The sequence below is a fragment of the Salmo trutta genome, chromosome 3 (assembly GCF_901001165.1).
Source record: "Salmo trutta chromosome 3, fSalTru1.1, whole genome shotgun sequence".
Taxonomy (NCBI): Eukaryota; Metazoa; Chordata; class Actinopteri; order Salmoniformes; family Salmonidae; genus Salmo; species Salmo trutta.
This window is the reverse complement of record NC_042959.1, coordinates 22344236-22366930: the sequence shown is the minus strand read 5'-3', so window position 1 is coordinate 22366930 and position 22695 is coordinate 22344236. Positions and strand designations below refer to the sequence as shown.

At 40.7% G+C, this 22695-nt stretch overlaps 1 protein-coding gene across 4 annotated transcripts in view; it reads left to right on the top strand.

Moving 5' to 3' along the window:
• The first annotated feature begins 1430 nt into the window (after positions 1-1430).
• Positions 1431-22695, top strand: part of LOC115170500 (transmembrane anterior posterior transformation protein 1 homolog) — a 29513-nt gene continuing 8248 nt past the window's right edge. The window contains exons 1-13 of one of the 4 annotated variants that reach the window (XM_029726717.1): positions 1431-1694; positions 6129-6259; positions 11615-11733; positions 12313-12345; positions 17271-17433; positions 17791-17926; positions 18213-18310; positions 18418-18487; positions 19062-19142; positions 20057-20166; positions 21208-21267; positions 21386-21454; positions 21720-21796. In XM_029726717.1, the coding sequence (XP_029582577.1) occupies positions 1502-1694; positions 6129-6259; positions 11615-11733; positions 12313-12345; positions 17271-17433; positions 17791-17926; positions 18213-18310; positions 18418-18487; positions 19062-19142; positions 20057-20166; positions 21208-21267; positions 21386-21454; positions 21720-21796 (1340 nt within the window). In that variant the 5' untranslated portion in view covers positions 1431-1501. Of the gene's footprint in view, positions 1695-6128; positions 6260-10652; positions 10835-11614; positions 11734-12312; positions 12346-17270; positions 17434-17790; positions 17927-18212; positions 18311-18417; positions 18488-19061; positions 19143-20056; positions 20167-21207; positions 21268-21385; positions 21455-21719; positions 21797-22695 lie in introns of those variants that run through there. The other 3 variants (XM_029726723.1, XM_029726730.1, XM_029726737.1) reach the window with 3 other exon arrangements.

Here is a 22695-nt window from a genome sequence, read left to right as displayed (position 1 = left end):
GTATTTATTTGTGCATTTGTAAGGAAGCTAACACATTTCTGAATAGATTTGAACCTGGTGTTATTAAAACTCTGCACAATTTGTACATTATATCGCAGAGATGTTTTGTGTCATATCTGATGTCTGGTATGTATGCTTTGCCATTATGTGTGCCAATAAACCGTGCTTAAAGATTGTTCCGATTGGGTTTCTGCAGAAATTGTATGGATTACTGTGCATTCTGTGTTCATGATTGTCTGTTTCTCCATTAATCTGTTTTCCTATACCTTTATTCTAGTCTGTCTTTCCTCGTGTCTATCAATACGTAGCCAATACGATATGATGTTACTACAGCGTAACTGTGCTGTATCCTAACGTTTTTCCAATGTGACAGATTGATGGACAATAACCTATTTTATGACCAATTTCTAATGTGGCTAATGTAAGCCACCTCTTCTTAGATCCTTGATCAATATAATGAGTTAACTGGGGTCAACTGGTTCACCAATCCATTTGTTTCTCTTTGAACAGGAATCAAGACAGAAATCAATCATTCAGGCATCAGTTACTAAAGGCAGCGAAGCAGTAGGATATCAAGGGTGCGTTCGTAAATTCACTATGGCTATCTACTCCGATTTCAGAGCACTCTTGTCTGAGTGTGCCAGAGCGCAGAATAACTGATGAATTTACTAACGCTCAACACCCGTTGAATATGACCGGTGACAGTAGACATCGGCAAAAAATAGTAATTCAATTATTCCCAGCTGCACAGTTACAGTCACCAATGCTCTGGATAACATAAAAACAGCCTAACCAGCTCTGCTAGGGTGAGTAAAATGGTCAAAGTGAGGTGTGCTTTCATTTATGTCTGGAAATGGCTAGCAAGCTGTCTAACTTTAGCCAGTTAGCTTGGGTGCTTGACTACCGATGTGAGGTCAGAACTGCAAGGCTGGCACTCCAGAGCGTCCTGTGTGTGCTCTGAACGCTCCAAGAGCGAAATGCTCTGAATTTACAAATGGACAATCTGACAATGTTCAGAATTTACAAACGCCCAGAGCACACTCTGAGTGCAAGGCTGGCACTCCAGAGGGAATTTACGAACGCACCCCAAGTGTGAAATATTTGGATGGTTCTTTGTCGCCATCGTGTGGTTGTGAAAGAACATTGATTATCCAAATAGAATATTCCTATTTGGTTTGACATTCACATCAAAATGTTATTATTCCCATTGATTGAATATTGCGGTTAAATTAATTGAGATTTAATTGAAATTGTCACCTTATTTTGTTTTTTGCAAAAGCCTATGATTATGTGATACTTATTTTGGATAAGGCAAAAAATTTCAAATCACATACCTGTAGTACATATATGTGGTGATTTTTGTGGGTCTATAATCGGTGTGGATAATGTGTTTGATAAATATTTATATGTTTGTATATTTTATGAATCAATCCCTGCGTGAGTATGTGGTGACGTTGCGTTGGTCTCTGAATGTTGTTACCAGCGCGGCGGCATAGTGAAGATGGCGGACTTGTTGGGGACCGGGCCGTCAGATGAAAAAGAAACCGAAAATGAGGACAAGAAGGAGGGGAAACGGCCATGGGATGACATACCAAAGTCGGAGAAAATCGTTACAACTCCAGATTTGGCGGAAACATTGGGCTTTTACGATATAAACGCTGTCAGACGGGAGCAACGTGAACGCGAAAACTCAGGTGGGTTTCCTTGGATCTCTTGCGCAGATCAAAGCGGTATCGTTTAGCTATCATTTTATCTGACCTCTTTAATATGTAGATTAATAATGCATTGGAAGCTGACGATCACACGAAAGGCATTGTAAAATACATGTCATAGTGGCACAACATTTTCTGTTATCGTTGGGCTGTCCCGACAGAATGCACAGCCATTGGATTGTCTAGCTGTCAAACGATGTTGTTGTCATAGCTAACAAGCTGGTTTGCAAGATTGTTTTTCAATAGAGGCTTTCAGTTAGGCTTTCTCACCTTTTATATTAGTAGCCCGTGACAAATATATTTATGCTAACTGATCATTACAAATATTTGTCATTTAGCTACTAAATACTTACGACGTTTAAAATTCCTGGTAATTTGCTTGCATGTCACGAACCGCGCCAAGGCACGAGACATGTACGTTAACGTACCCCATTCATAGACGCTAACTACCTTTAGTATATTATTGGGCTAGCCTACGTGGAGGGGGCAACAGTCACTGAAGTCGGCATAGACCCTGCTAGCTAGCAAGATAGTGAACTACAGTATCTAGCATTAGGTAGCTACGTTCTTTGCTTAGCACAAGTTAATGTTTCTCTAGCTAACGTTACCTATGAAGTCAATGTTTGGGCTAACGTTAGCTTGCTGCCTTTTCTTTTTGCATTCATCAATGCATACTGTAACTGTAGGGCGCCGAGTTACTACAAAACGTTGTGGAATCCGGTCAAAATAGACAATTATTTATGTTGGAAATCATCTTTGTTTTCAATATATCATGTTTGACAGGTTCTCACTATTTCCAACCGACTGGAAAATATTTCAAGACTGTATGGGGTCATTTCGGGTAACGCCCTCAAGTCAATGTAAAAAGGGGGGCGGGGACCTATGCTTCACATCAACAAACAAGAACAGTCTCTGCTCACTCATGTGAGACTGTTTTCAATTCTGCTGTTATGTATATTTAACAGCACAGCATACTCGTAGTTACTATACTCCAAAACTTCATAAGTGGGATGGTAATTAATTGTGCTGCCATTGTAGCTCAGAAAGTTTTCCTCATACCAAAAGTCATATCTAGCAAGTGTATTAGATAATCCATTAGGGTTAAAGTGGCCTTCAAATTCAGTTGGTTTTGTCTAGAAGGAATACAGCTATTGTCAAGATTTACTTTTCATAGCAGGTTAAGGAGAAATTACACAGCAGGTTAGGAGAATTAACGTAGTAGGTTGTGAGAAATAGGTTAGGGTTAGCTAAAATATATATTTTTAATTATACTTTTGATGTCAATTTGAGAAAAGCTGCATCCATTCTAGACATGACCAATTCAGTTGGTTCAGGTCCTATTTTTATTTTATTTTTTAATTGAACCTTTATTTAACTAGGCAAGTCAGTTAAGATCAAATTGTTATTTACAATGACGGCCTATACAGTGGAAACGATAGCATATCAATCTTGGTGGGGGAAAAAAAAGTGGAATGCATGCCAGCAAAGCCACTACACAACACAAAACAATACATTAATTGCACTATAACGGTGACAAACGGTGCCCACAAACGGCCTACATAAAGCTGTCCCAACAGCAGTCCCAACATCTTACCACTGCTACACCTACACATCAGCGGAGCCTCCTCTTCCAGCGAAACAGCCTCATTTACTGCCTTTTAAAAAAACATAGCTGATATGGCTCTTGCTCAAACAAATGTGGTTTTTGCTGACAATTGAGATGTACAAACTATGGCATAAGGGGACGACACGCGGATAAGAGGTAATCCGTAATTTTGATTAAGACATTAATGAGCGAGCTAGGACGGACGTAGTCAATATAACTATTTGTTTAGCACTTTTTAAATGTATAGCAACAGAATTGAAAACATGGGCTGTTCTTACAGTGTTCTCCCTGTACACCAAGTCAGAACCGTAGGATAAATAAAGGGGCATATAAGCAGACAATGAAAGCTCTTACAATATTCAATTATTACATTTCTCTAAAACAGGTTATAGGCTACATGTGCACCACCAAGTCAGAACAGTAAGCGAAATTAAGAAGGGTAAATAGACCAAATTATTGGGGTGAGGCACATGGTCTACTAACATCTTACTACACAACATACACTTAGTATTACTTTCTTAGCTACAGTATACATATCTCCCAGTCATATTACATAATTTATGCAGAAGCATACAATACATTTTTGGACGCACCTTGTTGTGCTGTGCTCACTTGAACAGGAAGGTGACACGGTGGTCCTTTGTGGGAAAATGTTGTCATCAAAGTCTGGCATTCTCTGAATTTATGGTGCTTTCAAAACAACTGGGAACTCTTGAGGAAAGAAAATTATAAATAAACAAGGTCGAATCATGATGATGTCATTGATCTTCAGGTCGTAGCTATAAAAAGAGGCCGGATTTACAATTCCGAGTTGGATGACCATTCAAAACGTATTTTTCCAGTCGGAGCTCGTTTATTCCCAACTTCTCAGTTGTCTTGAATTTACTGAAGTTTTTGCAATTCCGAGCTAAGTTGTTTTGAGCACGGCACAAATCATGCTTCATTCACAGCATGGCCAATGTTAATGTTTTCATTTTAAACTTGGAAAAGAGCCCCATAATCCCAGATTTGGGACCACACAGCCACTCCACTGAATAACAGGCTAGTGTTTGCTTTGCAATGCTTGCAGTTAGCCACTGTCACTGATTTCTTCCAAACCACTCATTGTTAAATTTGCGATTTCCAGCTTGTTGTGTAATGTTTATGTCCAATGACCGATGAGCACTGATACATTTTATCTATAATTTCTCTTCATAAGACAAGGATTAAAAAGTATTTGCCAGTAGATTGTTGACTTGATTCATGATGATGACTGCTAGCTAAGAGTTTGAAAGTATGATGTTGACATGATCAGTCCAATCAAAGTTATTGTAGATATAATGTGATTTGATGTCATTTTATCTGTGGCCAATGACCTTGAGCCTTGGATGGGCACTTCCAATGTAACTATGGCAGCACCCAATTTTCTAGCTCTACCCTTAGACTTGGTGGTGATGTAGTGTCCCCATGAGTGACAGAACACTGAGCCAATCACGGTGCAATGCTCCGTATTTTCTGCTGGCTTGCCCACCACCACAGAAAGCACTGAGCTAGGCTGAAACATCTGCATTTTGGAGCTGCCTTACCCAAGAAAACAAAAAAGAGACCATGTTTGTATGCGAATTTATTAACTCGATGATATACATTACCGTTCAAAAGTTTTGGGTCACTTAGAAATGTCCTTGTTTTTGAAAGAAAAGCAACTTAAAATAACATCAAATTGATCAGAAATACAGTGTAGACATTGTTTATGTTGTAAAAAATGACTGTTGTAGCTGGAAATTGATTTTTAATGAAATATCTACATAGGCGTACAGAGGCCCATTATCAGCAATCATCACTCCTGTGTTCTAATGGCACGTTGTGTTAGCTAATCCAAGTTTATCATTTTTAAAGGCTACTCTGCCTAGAAGGCCACTATCTTGGGGTCGCCTCTTCACTGTTGACGTTGAGACTGGTGTTTTGCGGGTACTATTTAATGAGGCTACCAGTTGAGGACTTGTGAGGTGTCTGTTTCTCAAACTAGACACTCTAATGTACTTGTCCTCTTGCTCAGTTTGCACCGGGGCCTCCCACTCCTCTTTCTATTCTGGTTTGAACCAGTTTGCGCGGTTCTGTGAAGGGAGTGGTACACAGCGTTGTACGAGATCTTCAGTTTCTTGGCAATTTCTTGCATGGAATAGCCTTCATAGATATTCCATTAAAAATCAGCCGTTTCCAACTACAATAGTCATTTACAGCATTAACAATGTCTACACTGTATTTCTGATCAATTTGATGTTATTTTAATGGACAAAAAAGTTGCTTCTCTTTCAAAAACAAAGACATTTCTAAGTGACCCCAAACTTTTGATCAGTAGTGTAATAATTTTTTTTCTTTTTTACATTGTTTGCAAACTGATACGTGACACATATTAATGCCAAAATAACATGCAAAACAGGCAAGCCCCCCCCCCAAAAAAAAGAATATGTATTTGTATTTTATATTTCTTTTTTGCTAAAAATGTTAACCTAAAAATGTTCAAAACAGGTGGGGCTCTGCCCTGAATGACGGGTCGCCATCAATCCTATATGAATGGTTAGGCTACTTTGTCTTATTTAGGCAATGATTGGTGTGTCAAATTCTTTCTTTCATTTTCAAAAGAGAAATTTCCTTTCCCTCACATTTTCATTCATGCTATATTTTGTTTTCTGTGTCAGAGCTTACCACAGTTAGAACACTGCCATGTATTTTGGCCATTGTGTTGATCACCAAGAGTGTGAACAGTGACTGTGGAGGGACAATAGCCATGTGGTAACAGAGCGCTAAGTGTTGTCATAATGTTTTTCCAGATCCGTCGCTGGCACGCTTCCTGTGTGCTGAGCTGACCCGGGGCTACTTCCTGGAGCACAACGAAGCAAAATACACGGAGCGCAGAGAGAGAGTGTACACATGCATGCGCATTCCCAGAGAACTGGAAAAGGTACAGTAGAGGCCCCCTGGGAACCACACACACACACACACACACACACACACACACACACACACAGAGATAACCACACAAAAAGGACAGTTCAACAGTGTTTGTTTTGCATTGCCCTTGGTAATGTTCTGGGGCATCTGGTATTTCCAGTGAAATTAATTTTCAAATTTTGTATTGATATTCACATCGCATTTTTTATAGAGTTGACACAAATTGATATACAGAGAATAGTGTGTAGGCCTACATGGTTCTTTCTCTGTCATTTATTGCTATTGCCTATAATGTTATTGCCCATAATGTTTTTTGGTATGCTGTCATAGACATGAGTTGTGTTCGAATACTCATACTAACCATACTATTTGTGACGTGATATATATATATATATATATTGGTCATAGTATGGATAGATATTGGTCATAGTATGGATATAGGTAGTATGCCAAAAGTTCCCGGATGTCGTACTAAATTTGCCAAAATACAAAGTATAGACGCAGAGGACACTATTTTCGTACTTTTAGGGCCCATAATGCAATTCTTCAGAAAATGGGCGTGGCTTCACCTTTTCAGATTTGAAGAAAATGGCAGAAAATATGCAGCCGAAGTCCGACGAGAGCGAATACAAATTCATTGAACTAATTAATGACAAATGTCAAGAAAATGTTGAGCAATGTAATAAAGTAATGACTTTTCAAATAAATTGCGTTACACGTTATCTTGGCTGACAATTTGTTAGCTACGCTGTCCTTATGAACCACATAGCATATCATTACAGCAGTATGTACCGGTATGTTAGCTAGCTACCTAACGTTAGTTGGATACTAATACATCGAACTTGCCAGGCAGTATATTAACTAACTAAACAACGTTTATTGACTGGATTATTCACATCATTCTTAGCGAAGTGGTATAGTCATTGTGCGTTTCAATGGACATTGTTAATTCTGGCTACCTATTCCGATTTCGGAGCACTCTCGCACACCGTTGAATATGGCCGGTGTCAGTAAACGTCTGCAAAAAAAGCTAAATAAATTGTTGCCTGTAGCACAGTTACAGTCACCAAAGCCCTGGATAACATGAAAACAACCTAACCAGCTCTGCTATGGCGAGTAAAATGGTCAGAGTGAGGTGTTCTCACTGTAGCTAGCCAATGTTAGCCAGTTAGCTTGGGTGCTTGACTGCCGTTGAACGCTCGGATTAACCCTACTCCTCGGGCCAAAGCGTCCAGCGCTCTGGATTTACGAACGCCCAGAGCACACTCTGTCACTGCAGATTGAATTTACGAACACACCCGAAATCGTAAAATGTCTAGCTAGTCATTTGTTATGCTAACAGGCCAGCAAGTTCTAGTACACTCAACTGAAACGATACCGTTCTTTTACAGTATACTAAAATGAACTAATAATATGTAGTATATACTCATTAAGTATGTAGTATGTTAGTATGGGTATTCGAACACAGCCATTATTAGATATTACTGCACTGTCGGAGCTAGAAGCACAAGCATTTTGCTACACCCATAATATCTGCAAAACACGTGTATGTGACAGATACCATTTGATTTGTATTTAATAAGTATGATGTAGTGTCTCTATACAATCACTAGATGGTGGTGTTGTAACATGTTACATTGATAACATGATGCAGCGTCTCTATAGAACCAGCAGATGGTGGTGTTGTTTACATTTTCAATGGAATATGTTACAAAGATTCCCATAAATTCACCTCTGTAAACTCACCTGGGAATAATAAACCTCTAAATAAACAAAATTCTGATACCAGAAATAGGTAAATTTACCCATGCCTTTATTTCTCTCCTCAAAACCCCCAACCATTGAGAAGGTGTGTGTGTGTGTGTGTGTGTGTGTGTGTGTGTGTGTGTGTGTGTGTGTGTGTGTGTGTGTGTGTGTGTGTGTGTGTGTGGTGTGTGCGCGCGCGTGTGTGTGTGTGTGGTGTGTGCGCGCGCGTGTGTGCGTGCGTGCGCGTTCTGAGATAGCTACTCTTCTGGGACTACTTTTAATAAACTGTATCTGATGTTAGAGAAGCTTCCATTGAAGAACACTCTCTGGGTTCTATTGGATAAATAACTCTCCAACCGTGTTATGGAAGGTGATGTAAAGACATAGCAAGTGGGTTTCTTCAATAACATCAAAGGCTGCACTGAAATTTAACAATACCGCTCCAACTATCATATTTTAACCAATCATCAGTCATCTGAGTCAGTGCAGTACAATTTGAGTGCCTTTCTCTATATGCATGCTGAAAGTTGCAATGTGTTTGGTCAACAAAATTCTCTCCATCAATTTACTATGAATAGGCAGCAAATTGATTGGGCAGCTGTTAGAATCAGCAATGGGTGCTTTACTATTTTTAGGCAGTGGAATTACTTTAGCTTCCTTCCACGCCTGTGGACATGCACACTCCTTTAGGCTTTGGTTGAAGATATAGCAAATAGGGGTGGCATTCTCAATAGTGTCCCATCAAGGTTGTCTGTACCCGGTGGCTTATCGTTATTAATGGATAACAATAGACTTGATCAAATTCAAAACAGCAATCCTTTTTAATTATTATATATTTTATACAGAAATATGATGGTTCACTGTTCAGCAATTCTTTGAACCTGGGGCTGTTGCGGTGACTGTATTACCGCCACACCGGCAGTCATGAGTCATGACCGGAGACCAATTCCACTTGACCATGGAGTCATGGTAATCTCCTCTTATGCACTCTGGACATGCGTTCAGAACCCAACTTGGTAACGACCATCTGGTCCTAATGGCCTGGTACTCAGCGCTCTATTGTCCCTACCCATCAATACAACTGCAATGGAAAATCACATCAAACACTTATCATCAAAACAGTATTGTGCTTTTAAAACTCGCCTCACCTTGATAGATCAATTTAAAGAATGAAGTTCAACAACAGGTTGAAACTGGGTGGAAAATGTGGTCGTTGTGGATGTTGTTTCAAAGATATACAAGGAAATGGACAGTGCTTTCTAAGGTGATGATTAATTCAAAACATCCATATGTTTATTAGAGCTTATGCTTATGCATACAGTACCTTCGGAAAGTATTCAGACCCCTTTACTTTTTCCACATTTTGTTATTCTACAGCCTTATTCTAAAATGGATTAAAAAAAAACATTTAAACTGCAATCTCAACACAATACCCCATAATGACAAAGCGAAAACAGGTTTTAAGACATTTTTGCTAATTTATTACAAATAAAAAACAGATACCTTATTCACATAACTATTCAGACCCTTCAATAATCGGCTGACAAAATGTCATGACCGCCACAGTCCTAGTAGAACGCAATGTGATTTTCTGGGACAGGGATGGCTTTGCCAAACTTCTGCGTTTTCCCGAACAATGCTATCTGTGGACAAGCAGAGACTAGTTCAGTGAAGTAAGCTCAACCTGAGGTGTGTTCAATGGGGAACATGCTGGCAGGGATAGTCACTAAATGGAATTGTTGTTCTAAATTGAACTATACAATTGTTCAATTAATCATAAATCTAGGGGGCTCTAACCGTTTTCACAGTTAATTTCTTAACAGCTGCATGTATTTGATTTGCCCTAAACATAACCCTTTATATTCAGGACCAAAAGTGAATTGCTTTACTGCCTTGTTGCAAACAGGATGCATGTTTTGGAATATATTTATTTTGTACAGGCTTCCTTTTCATTCTATCAATTAGGTTAGTATTGTGGAGTATCTACAATGTTGTTGATCCATCCTTAGTTTTTTCCTATCACAGCCATTAAACTTTGTATCTGTTTTAAAGTCACCATTGGCCCCCTGGAAGGAAACCCTGAGCGGTTTCCTTCCTCTCCGGCAGTTAGGAAGGATGCCTGTATCTTTGTAGTTACTGGGTGTATTGGTACACCATCCAAAGTGTAATAACTTCCCCATGCTCAAAGGGAGATTCAACATCTGCTTTTCATTTTTATCTTTTTACCCATCTACCAATAGCTGCCCTTCTTTGTGAGGCATTGGAAACCTCCCTGGTCTTTGTGGTTGAATGTGGGTTTGAAATTCACTGGAGAGGGGTACAAACTAAAAGTTAAGGGGTATGAATACTTTCTGAAAGTACTGTAAAAATCAAATGGACCACAACCTTAACATCATTGCTATTTTTCATTTGTAATTTGCCCTCGGGCAACAGTGCGAGCTCAGACTTTAACACTGAGACTGAACATCAGTGTAGATCAGTCATCACCTAGGTTAATCTATGTCCCCACTCCAACCCTCACTGGTTAGCCATAGCATTCCATGACCTGGAGATCTGAGGAATGTGTGTAAACAGATCTAGGTCTAGAAGCTCTGCCTGAAGTAGGCTACAATACCTGAAGAGAGCAGTCAGGGACCGACCAATGAAAGAGTGACTTGTGACTCTCTTTAACCAACCCAACCCCCACTACTCACTTCCTGGTGGGAAACGGGAAGAGTTGCAACACCATCACTACTGCTGTTTGTGAGACTAACGCAGGACTTACTGAAGCTGGCACGCGCTTAATAACCTCTCTCATCATGAGATGACTGGTCTCAGATGGTATTTGCTATTTGAGAAGGTATGTGTGGGGTTCATGTTTGCAGGCTTTTTGCCCTTTTAACCTTGCTTCCTCAAAAGTTGCATTTTAGGTGTATATTTTCATTTATCTTAAAACGTTGTATTGAGTGTGATACGTTGTAGACTGTGACAATTCCTTTCAAGGTGAAAGCTAATCATTACATTTTGAAAACATTATTTTGTAAAAATGGGATTGAAATGGATTGTTTTTTTGTAGCGTATTCCTCTTTTCGTAAAATGCAAACCTCTGAGAGAAACCGGTGGGTCAAGTCTGATGTGTGGTGTTGACGTATGACCTCTACCAATGTTTTTTGATTATCATAGAATAATATGCAGCCAAACAAATGGCTTAATACTTAGCCTAATGTGTGTGTGTGTGTTTTAGCCTGTAGCCTACCTCAATCTTGCTGTCTCATACCAGGAAATTTTACACTACATTCAAAGTAGCACAACTCAAGTCATCTTTGAACATGCCAATAACCTGTGAAAATGAAAATATGCCACGCATACTGTAGACACACACACAGTGGTCATGTTTAACCTGTGAGTGTGTGCGCGCATATAGTATTTATAGTAGTTAGTTCAGTAAACATGAAAATGCTATTTCAAAATCTACTATATGGCTTGCCCTGTGAAAATGAAAACGTGCCATTCTGTATCGAGAGACCAACAAACACTGACGCTTTTTAAACTCACACACACACACAGTTACTCTATTTGTAGGTGTGATTGAGCAGCCATGTTTTACATGTGTGTGTGTGTGTTGTGTTCTACCCTCCAGCTGATGATCTTTGGCTTCTTCCTGTGTCTGGATGCCTTCCTCTACGTGTTCACTCTGCTGCCCCTCCGAGTGCTGCTGGCCCTGCTACACCTCTTCACCCTGCCCTGCTGCGGCCTCCGGTGAGCCCCCCCCCCACCACCACACACACACACACACACACACACACACACACACACTCTCTGGGTCGTGATAGAAATGCAGTGAATAGATCTGAAATACATGTCTACCAAATGTATTTCTATCTGAACGTTTCGTAAATGTGTGCCCCGTTGAACGTACCTCTGACACTGACCAAAAAACACTGCATGATTACATATGAATTAAGGGTGCTACGTGACCACTACCATATCTATCTATAACATAAATGATTCTTTGTTACAACAGAAGGGATTAATAGGGCAGTATGTATAGGACTGTCTCACCCAGTTTCCCCCCAAAATAGGCCTAGTTCCCCAAGTGGGGCATAATCCTAACGTTAAGTATTTAACTCAAACATTCACAGAAATCACACCCTGATATCAATGAGATTTGCATGAAAACTGGAGTTACTCATATCTCTAGTTAGGATTCGGCTTTTCTGGAGACTGATCCGTACGTTATCTAGGTTTATACTCCACAGTAAGTATTGTTCTCACTCAGTTTGCCTGTGACTGGTCTGTACAAAGATCACTCTCTTCCCTTGCCTTCTTTCCCTGCAGGGCAAACGTATGCCCCTACTGCAATCGGAGCAGGTATGCTCGTCTCACGCCTGCCACAGCTTCATCATTTATATTTATGATTTCACCATCTCCATCTTGTTTATCCTGATATGCAGCTTTGTGCTGTATTCTTCATGCTCAATGCAAAAGCCACTATTAGTAGTGTTCACAAACAGGGCTGTGCTAGCCACGGCAACACGTACACTAAATTGTACGACTTCCCTGCAAGTGCCCAGATAGAGGGCCTATAGAAAGTCTACACCCCCCTTGGATTTCTTCACATTTTATAGTGTTACAAAGTGGGATTGAAATGGATTTAATTGTCATTTTTTAGTCAAAGATCTATACAAAATACTGTAATGTCAGAGTGGAAGAATGTATTTTTTTTTACTAATGAAAAATAAAACACTAATATACCTTGATTCGATAAGTATTCACCTCCCTGAGTCAATACATGTTAGAAAGATCTTTGGCAGCGATTTACAGCTGTGAGTCTTTTTGGGTAAGTCTCTTAAGAGCTATGTTTGCCCATTTTAATTATTTTCAAAATTCTTCAAGCTCTGTCAAAGTGTTGGGGATCATGGCTAGAGAGTAATTTAAGTCTTTTCATGCCGATTTAAGTCAACTGTAACTTGGCCACTCAGGAACATTCATTGTCTTCTTGGTAAGCAACTCCAGTGTAGATTTGGCTTTGTGTTGTAGGTTATTGTCCCGCTGAAAGGGGAATTCCTCTCCCAGTGTCTGGTGTAAAGCAGACTGAAGCAGGTTTTCCTATAGTATTTTGCCTGTGCTTAGCTCCTTTCCGTTTCTTTTCATCCTGAAAAACTCCCCAGTCTTTGCCAATGTCAAGCATACTCATACCATGATGCAGCCACCACCTTTCTTGAAAATAAGGAGACATTACTCAGTGACGTGTTGGATTTGCCCCAAACATAAGGCTTTGCAATTAGGCCAAAAAGTGTATTCCTTTGACATGTTTTTTTTTTTACAGTATTAATTTAGTGCCTTGTTGCATATTGGAATATTTGTATTATTCTTTTCACTCTCATTTAGGTCATTATTGTGGAGTCCATCGATCCGTCCACAGTTTTCTCACATCACAGCCATTGAACTCAGTAGATGTTTCAAAATCATCAATTACCTCTTGGTGACATCCCTGAGCAGTTTCCTTCCTGTCCTGCAGCTCAGTTCAGAAGGACGACTGCATCTTTGATGTGTCTAGTTGGTTTAATACATCATCCACAACATAAAAATTATCTTGACCATGCTTGAAGATACCTTATATTCAATGTCTGATTTGCTATTGTTACCCATCCGCCAATCATTGCTCTTCTTTATGATGCTTTCAAAAATCTCCCTTGTCTTTTGTAGTTGAATCTGTGCTTGAAATTCAGTACTTGACTGAGGGACCTTACAGACGTTGTATGTATGTATGTATGTATGTATGTATGTATGTATGTATGTATGTATGTATGTATGGGGGACAGAGGAAGGGTTAGTCATTCAAAAATCGTGTCAACCCCTATTATTTCAAACAGAGTCCAGATAACTTATGTGATTTGTTAAGCCACATTTTACTTGTGAACTCATTTAGGCTTGTTTAAACAAAGGAGGTGTACTTATGCAATGACTATATTTTAGTTATTGAGTTTGTATTAATTTGTAAAAATGTGTAGAATTTTCTTTTCACTTTGACATTATGGAGTTTTGTGTGTAGATTGATGACAAAAATGCCAATTCAATATATTTCAATCCCACTTTGTAACGCAACAAAATGTGAAAAAAAGTTGAAGGGGGATGTAGATTTTCTATAGGCCCTGTACATAGTGGACATAGTTTCTTCAACAAGACTGGCCCATCAAACTGATTTCCAGGGTATAGGCCTAACAAATCTCCTGCCTTGTTGAAATGCTTAACATCAAATTACAACACACCAACAATGTGAAGTTCTCCTTGTTGGGTTGAGGACTCCTGTGTGAAAGATTTATATCCAGAGTATGTACGGTACGCAGAATATTATATAGGCCTAACTGAAGGGCTGATTTGAGAATGGAGCTCGCGGGGGGGAGGTTGTGGTAGTGGATGGGCGATAGCTGTGCACTGCAGATACTCAGTTAGACATTGCGTCGACAGATGGCTTGAGCTCTCTACAACCTCATTACAGCACCCTCACTTTCTCCATCCCCACATGAACACAGAAGTCGTAATCAGGCTCTGTGACTGACTGCTAGCTTTATTGAAGTCTTTTCTTGGAAAACATCTGATAATTATTGACCACATCTCAAATAAGCCTCCAGAGTTGAGGATTGGATATTGTTGAACTCCTTCATGGTTTATAAAGCCTTAGCTTGAAAAAATCAGAACAAATTAACCTGATTCACCCCATACAGAAAATGCCTATGAATTGCATAGGTTATTTGCCAAGTCCACTCCTATTGATCTTTGAGTGTCGTTTTTGGGGGTTTGGTCGTTACCCTGTCATTTTTGGAAGTCGTAGTAGGCCAAAGGTAATGTATTGTAATTTCAGTAGTAGTCCAAAGATAATGTTGCCGTAACTGAGCAACAACTGTGTCGACACACTGAATCTTTCAAATTTGTGATGCCCCAAGAAAGTTTTTGGGGTTTTTGTTTTCACACCTCCGAGAACAACCACATTTTGTATGCCAATAGCAGTATACCAGGACTTTGTCCAGAACTCTGCTCCTCTCACACAGTACAGCTCACCGCTGATGGCTGTAGCCTTTGTGGGATCTGTTTGATGATGCTGCATGCCCTTTGTGTCTGTCTGCATGGCAGCACAGCATGACTGACCTTTACCCACACACACACACACACACACACACACATACACACACTTGTTGTTGGCCTGAGCTGCAGTCAGTCAGCTAGGACTATCAGATTCATGGTGCTGGCTGGTGGGGGTGGGGTGGCACAGGGCCTGGCATACACTGGCAGGACAGAGAGTACACATTTTACTTGAACAGCTTCAGCAGTGTGATGTTATGGGTCACTCACTGGCCACTCCTCAGCAAAGATCTAATAGAATGTGGTTGAGTGCTATGTCTGAGTCCCGCCAGTAGATGGTGCTAGAGCACAAGCAGTGAATTCATCTTGTTCATACCCCTGTATGAGTTGGCATATAATATATTCTTTCTCTCCTTGAGTCTGATCTCTGTTAGATTTGCTTTCACTTATTCAGTCATCTATAGCAGGGTTTCCCACTTTCGGTCCTGGGGCCCCCCGGTGGATGTTTTGTTTTTCGCCCTAGAACTACACAGCCGATTCCTGATTCAAAGAATCAAACCTTGATGATTAATTGCTTATTTGAATCAGCTATGTAGTGCTAGGGCAAAACCCAAAACGTGCACCCAGCGGGGGCCCCAGGACCGAGTTAGGGAAACCCTGGTCTAGATGATTAAGTGAAAGCAAATCTTCCTGGCCCCCAATATTTATCAACAATCAACAATGATCTTAAGTCCATCTTGCCATAATCTTTATGATAAACTCTGTTTGCTTCCTTTCATACCTCACTGCGCACTATTTGGGAAGTAGACGAGACACTTGATTAAGAATTCTAATTTGCACTTCCTGAACTCGAGCTCCCTTGTCTCATCCCAGCGTCATTGCCACCCTCCCAAAATAACCTCCTGACAGACAGCCTGAGATATGGAGCTGTTTTGCACCTCCCCTGCCATTCTCCTTGTGATGCTTTAGCCATTCTATAGCAGTTTCCTTAAGTTATTCCAAGTCTTATTGCAAGTATTGATGAATCTTAAAAGGTGATTTTTTTTTCTTTTTTCTTTCTCCAATCCCTTGAAATGATGCTTTTTTTGGGAACTTCTTTAAGTTCACTAAGGTGAGGGTGGTGATGGATAGTCTCATTCGTGGGGTCTTATGCCATTATTCAGTCTATCGCCGGTAGTGGATTTCTGCATATCACATCATCAACTCCTTCCATTAGGGACAGGCTGCTGTACAAATCAAACACACTTTTGAAAACACTATTCAGAAATCCACCACCTGCAATTGTTTGAATACTGCCCTTAGTTTGAATAATGAGTCGTTGAGTGGTGGGTACTACTAGTATACTGTAGTTATTAGCTTAGACGTACGGTAGATCAGTCTATTTAGTAGCCTTTCACCAGCTACGTCTTGACCTACTTCCTAACAGAGACTCAAGCCCCTAACATGCCCTCATTCTGCCTGCCATCACCTTTCATTTAGCCTACTCATTATGGGTGTAACATACATTAAAAAGGCAGGCTCTATGAATAATATTATAATGTGCATGTGTTCATGTGACAGATTTGGTGAGCTACTTCATTCTTCACCCTCCCTCCTCCCCCAACCGTCTACTTATGTGTTGAATGTTTGATCCTACCTTGATCAACCTGAGTACACACAAGTTTCATATTCATATTGTTAATGCTGCTTAATAAAAATGGTCATTGATGTTCAAAATATCTGGACAGTCATTCTTCTGGGGTTATTAAACCACTTTGACTCACACATGATACGCTGACTTTCTATAGCTTAATAGTGCATGAAGCTGTCAGTCAACCAACATCCCAAGGTTCACTGTGGGAGAAGCTCAATTACATACTCCTCACGTCCTCTCTCCTCGACTCCTCAAAACCCATTGGATGAGAAATCCAAAGGTCTTTCCCATCTGACCTTCTACTCCAATGGATTTTGAGAAGAGTGTGCAATTGAGATTCTCCCCATGTCATATCGCACACCGGTGTGACCACTAACAGTAAGCTTACGAATAAATTAGATTTGTGTGTGTATACATGTGCGTGCATGCATGCATACATATAGATAAGACTAGGCTCTATGTGTAATGTGTGTGTGTGTGTGTGTGTGTGAGACTAGGCTCTGTGTGTGTGTGAGACTAGGCTCTATGCGTAATGTGTGTGTATGACTCGGCTTTATGCGTAATGTGTGTGTTCTGCCAGTGGCTCGCTCCTGCTGCAGCCGGCCCAGGTGTGTGACATCTTGAAGGGACTGATAATGGTGCTGTGCTACTCCATGATGCACTACGTGGACTACAGCATGATGTACCACCTGATCCGAGGACAGTCCGTCATCAAACTCTACATCATCTACAACATGCTGGAGGTACAATGGGTTGTATTTAGAGCTGTTGTACTAATCTGATCTAATATGGATCCACTCTATAGCTCTCACTGATCCAGTCATGTATGGTCAGAGAGTAGTTTAAGGAAAAGGAATGAGTATTGGCCGAAGTATTTGATTAGGGCCTCAGATACCCTATTTCGTCTGAAATGGAGCAGGTGATGTCGTCTTATAAAACATGGTTTGAGTTGTTAGGCTGATATAAACCATACTAAGGCCTAGAGAAGTGTTACAGCTGTAATCTGTCATAGTCTACCACCAATAATATCACTTACAGGTCGAAAGTCACTTCATTAACCCATGCTGAACTTGACTTAACTACTTACCTTCCCTCTTTAGGTTGCCGACAGGCTGTTCTCGTCATTTGGCCAAGACATCCTTGATGCTCTCTACTGGACGGCCACAGAGCCCAAAGAGAGGAAGAGAGACAGCATAGGGGTCATCCCCCATTTCATCATGGCTGTGTTCTACGTCTGTATCCTTAATGGAGAACTAGGAAGTATACACGGGAAGTACTCTGCTGTAGGAAATTGGGATCTCTCAACTTCAATCCTCACGCAGGTATCACTTTTCAGTTAGTGTTATTTTTGTCTTTGGAAAAGGTGTCCACTATCAATGATATGTCAACAATCTGAGCCCCTAGAGTGTGCGGCTCTCCTTTTCTTTAACAATGTGAGCACACACACACACCCACACCCACCCCTTACTGCAGCTGATGCTCTTGCCACCATGTTCAGTGTTTTCCTGAGCCTCTGTTTCAGTCCTGCATGCCATCCTCATCATGGTCCAGGCGTCAACACTCAACGTGGCTTTCAACTCTCACAATAAGTCCCTGCTGACCATCATGATGTCCAACAACGTGAGTACACCCACACTCATGTACACACACACACACACACACACACATGAAATGCTAACGTTTAGAGGACACTAAAATACCTTTTCCTCTATTTCCTGCATGAACAGTTTGTGGAGATCAAAGGAAGTGTGTTCAAGAAGTTTGAGAAGAACAACCTCTTTCAGATGTCCAACAGTGGTGAGTTACTGTAACACATGTCAGATGCATTATACTGAACATTTAAGTGTGCTATGGACAGTATCTTTAACACTATTAGCTAGTTCTCTGGTTCAAAACACCCAACTTTTATAGTGCGCTGAGCCTGTTACGGTGCTCTGAGCCTTTCTATGCTGTAGGGTAAAACCCAGTGGCAATCAGAGCTGTTCATTCAACTTTGATAACCCAGAAGAGATGCGCTATGGATTTAATGCTTTCTGAACTCTGTCTCTTTGTGCCTGTTGGCTGCATGTTTTCATCTTTGTCGCTGTCATTCTGCATGAATGAAAGGATCCGAAAATAAGCTTGAATCATTTCTTGCAATTTGCTCACACCTTTTGAAGATCCGTCAATTTAGCAAGTTACGCTTGGTTCCAGACCACACGATTTCCGATTTTAATATATGATATTTATGCCAAATGATGTGTAACTTTGAAAGTACATGGGAAAATGGATACCTTATTTGTTGATAGTCCATATTCACTGTTGTTATGTTGGTACATGATTCTAAGTAATAAGTAGTAACCAATATGCCTTTTTATTTTTTTCATTTTAGATATCAAGGAACGGTTCACCAACTATGTGCTCCTGCTCATCGTTTGCCTCAGGAACATGGAGCAGTTCTCATGGAACCCAGGTAACCATTTCACACACATTACAGCTAAACGGGTCATGGCTGGAAGGAATACAGCTTTTGTCAAATTAACATTGATTGTTTATATATTTTATTACATTTTTGCTAACCCTAACCTTAACCTAATTCTCTTAACCTGTTTATGTTAATTATCCTAACCTGCAGTGTAAGTTCTCTTAACCTGCTACGAAAAGTCAAATCTGACAAAAACTGTATCCCATCTACTCAAAACCAGATAAACATGCAACAATAATGCTTGGATCCATTTTATTATGTTCACAGGAACAGGTGCATTTTTCATCAATGTTGTAGCATGTAGGCTACAGTCTGTATTGAACTAAGAAATGATTTCCGTAATACTAGGTTACTGCTACCATCAATCACCCTGAATCCTGGTACCCTTTTTAAAGGCGTTTCATCCACTCCATAGTGGATAAGTCATTGTGATGATGAGAGTAAGGCTGCACTTTCTGACCGCTCTCTTAATCCAGTCAGCTGGCCCTGTCATTCCCCCTCGACAGCCAAAGCCTCCCAATGTCAGCAGTGGTCATGATGCTAATGTCGTACACTGACAGGGTCTGACCTTATGGTATGACCTAGACCTCATCCAAAAACATTTGGGCAGACTTGCGGACCCAGATGTGAGTGTGATGAAGATTGTACTGTGTTTTGTGTTCAAGTCAAATCAAATACTTTTTCTTCCTGTGACGGAACATATTTGTACTAAGCCTAAAACAAGATGCATCATTAAACCAAGGAATCATGAAATGTACAATTGAGTCAATTAAAAAGAAAGACCAGACATTCAGTAAGATAATGAAAGAATAGTGTACATTTAGAATTCAGCTCAATGTTCTTATCCACCCAGAGATTTAGTTTCACTTCACAAGTCAGTTATCTTGTCTGTTTGTTTCCAGATCATCTCTGGGTGTTGTTACCTGACGTCTTCATGGTTATCGCCTCAGAGATCGCCGTGGACATCATCAAACACGCCTTTATCACCAAGTTCAACGAGATCACGGCAGATGTAAGGACGGATCACAAAGATGATCATTAATGATTTGATGAGTGGGAGTTCAATGAACTGAAAACAATTAATACAGTTCGCAGTTGCACACCAAGAGGGAACAGTGTATTTTGAGGTCAATCTAGGAAGTGAATTGAAACTCCCCATTCACAACAACAATCTCCATTAGGAATAAATGGCGCTTAAAAACAAAATCTTGAATGGGAATTGAATTAATCTACTGAATAAATTGATTACATTTCAACATAATTGACCTCAACCCTACGGAAAACACACATGGGTGTGTGACTGTGAAATGTACGGATGTTCACTGGAGAGGGTCTGCTCTGTTCAAGTCTGGAGGATTAGTTGGTTGGCCCTTGTTGGATTTCACGGTGGCTTAGGCAGCAAAAATAGCGTGGCACTGTTTAGCCAGTCGTCCTCACTCTGCTGTGTGCCTCAACCTCTTTGGCGTGCCGTGGTCTCCTCCCCTCCTCTGCCCTCTTTCTAAATCACAACACGTCACATTATGCCCCAGTAGGCCTACAGGGCTAGCACACCAAATGCCAGCCACATCCTCAGCCTCATCAACTGGATTATCGCTGCTCCATATCCCACCGTCAATCGTGACCCATTCCCAGCTCTTGTGTGGTGAGAAACCTTGCCTAAGACCCGAAGCTCGAAGGGCTAACACAGTCCTGTGGCGATCAGGCAACCCGGGTATGAATCCAGTCGGATACATTGGTCCCGTGACTCTGCGAGGAGGAGTTGGTCATAGGGGGGAGGAGTGTAATGGCGGCGGTTCGGGGAACCATGCTCGCGTGATAAGTAATCTTCCCTGAGACTTGAAAATGACCTAGGCTTCATTTCAGCCGGCTAACACGGTCTTCAAATCCAGTCGGTCACTTGTGGTCCACTGTTATCAATGTATTTCTCAGAGCCATAGCAGATGGTTACAAGCTTCATATCAAACAACATAACCATAGAGATACAGTGTAATAATAAACTATTAACTATAAGGGTGTATCTCTGTGATAATGACGTGGCTGTTTTCTTCCACAGGTATACAGTGAATACAGAGCCAGCCTGGCCTTCGATCTCGTCAGCAGTCGGCAGAAAAACGTACGTAGTAGCATCTCTTGAACACAGTGATTAGGCATCCAGTTACATTATCCCTGCTGTTTTAATCAATGGGTTTTGTTCACTGGTGTAATTGATTCTTATTTTTGTCAATGGGCAGGCTTGCACAGACTACAGCGACTCTGTAGCCAGAAGAATGGGCTTCATTCCTCTTCCTCTTGCAGTCCTGGTAAGATCAGCTTTGTACAACAGTCCAGTGCAGTGTTACAATCGTAGGGGTATGTTGGACAGTGTGCAACTCGGCACTAATTATATGCTTTGTTTTATTGCTATCAATCAAGGAACAGTTCCTTATTGTATGAAATTGTTTTAGTTTCAGGACAGTGTAGTTGACTTAGAACTCCATTTTGTTGTATTAAATTGACTACTTCCTTACCACTGTCACATGCAACAATGTTTCTACTGAAGCTTTTATTTTCTATTGTAATTGACAGCTAATCCGCGTGGTGATGAGTTCAGTGAATGTACAGGGAGCCCTGTCCTACTCCTGTCTGTTGCTCTTCTACTTGGGGTAAGACTCAAATCAAGTTCTTATTCTTTGTCATATATGATGATTTTCATTTACATAGCACCTCTTCCACCACGTAAATGTACTCACTTTACACGTTTCCTAGACTAACTTGCTGTGTCAGTCATGCAATACAGGTAGCATTAATTGTTAGCGTAGTAGTCCCACTTTATGCAATGTGTATTTTCGTGCCAGTCTGATCCTATTGAGTTACGTTAGCATGAGCCTTCTGCTTGGCATTGATAGGGCTTTTCTTTTTCTCACCGTGGGTATCAGGGATGCAAACTAGTGACCTTTCGGCGAAATTCGCCGTTTTGAATCCAAAATAGGTGACCTACGTGAATAGTGTAGATCCGATGAAAAAAGCGAGCGAGTGATGCGCTTTAGTAAGCAAGCGAGTGATGCGCGTTTGGAGCAATACTGGCTGTATCCAAGGCTCAGCCAGCCGTTCACATAACAACAGAATGCAGCACGGGATTGAAGAGATTTGCTAGTTACAGATTCAGTGAGGGCTCTGGAAAGACAGCAGTAGGGTGCAAAGGCAGTTTGTTAGTTACAGCAGCGCGTCCCTGAATGATGACGAAGAGGTAGATGAGAAGCCTGACCACGAACGGGGGTGAGAAGGTGACGAAGCATACTTCATGAGCTGTAACCGGAAAACAACAAGTGTTGTTAGCGTAAAGTATCTTGCTATAGTAGCTGGATCTAATTCTCCATTAGTTAGCCAGAGAAATGTTGAGCAACATTAGCCAATTTAGCTAATCAAATTATTGTGAAAATTAGCTAGCTAATAAAGTCCGACAGACAGCTAGCTAAGGTTAGTAGCCTAACCAATTCGCTATAGTATTAACTGGTATACGACTCCTTGCCGTTCCTCAAGTTAAAACGTGTTAGCAGTGTTG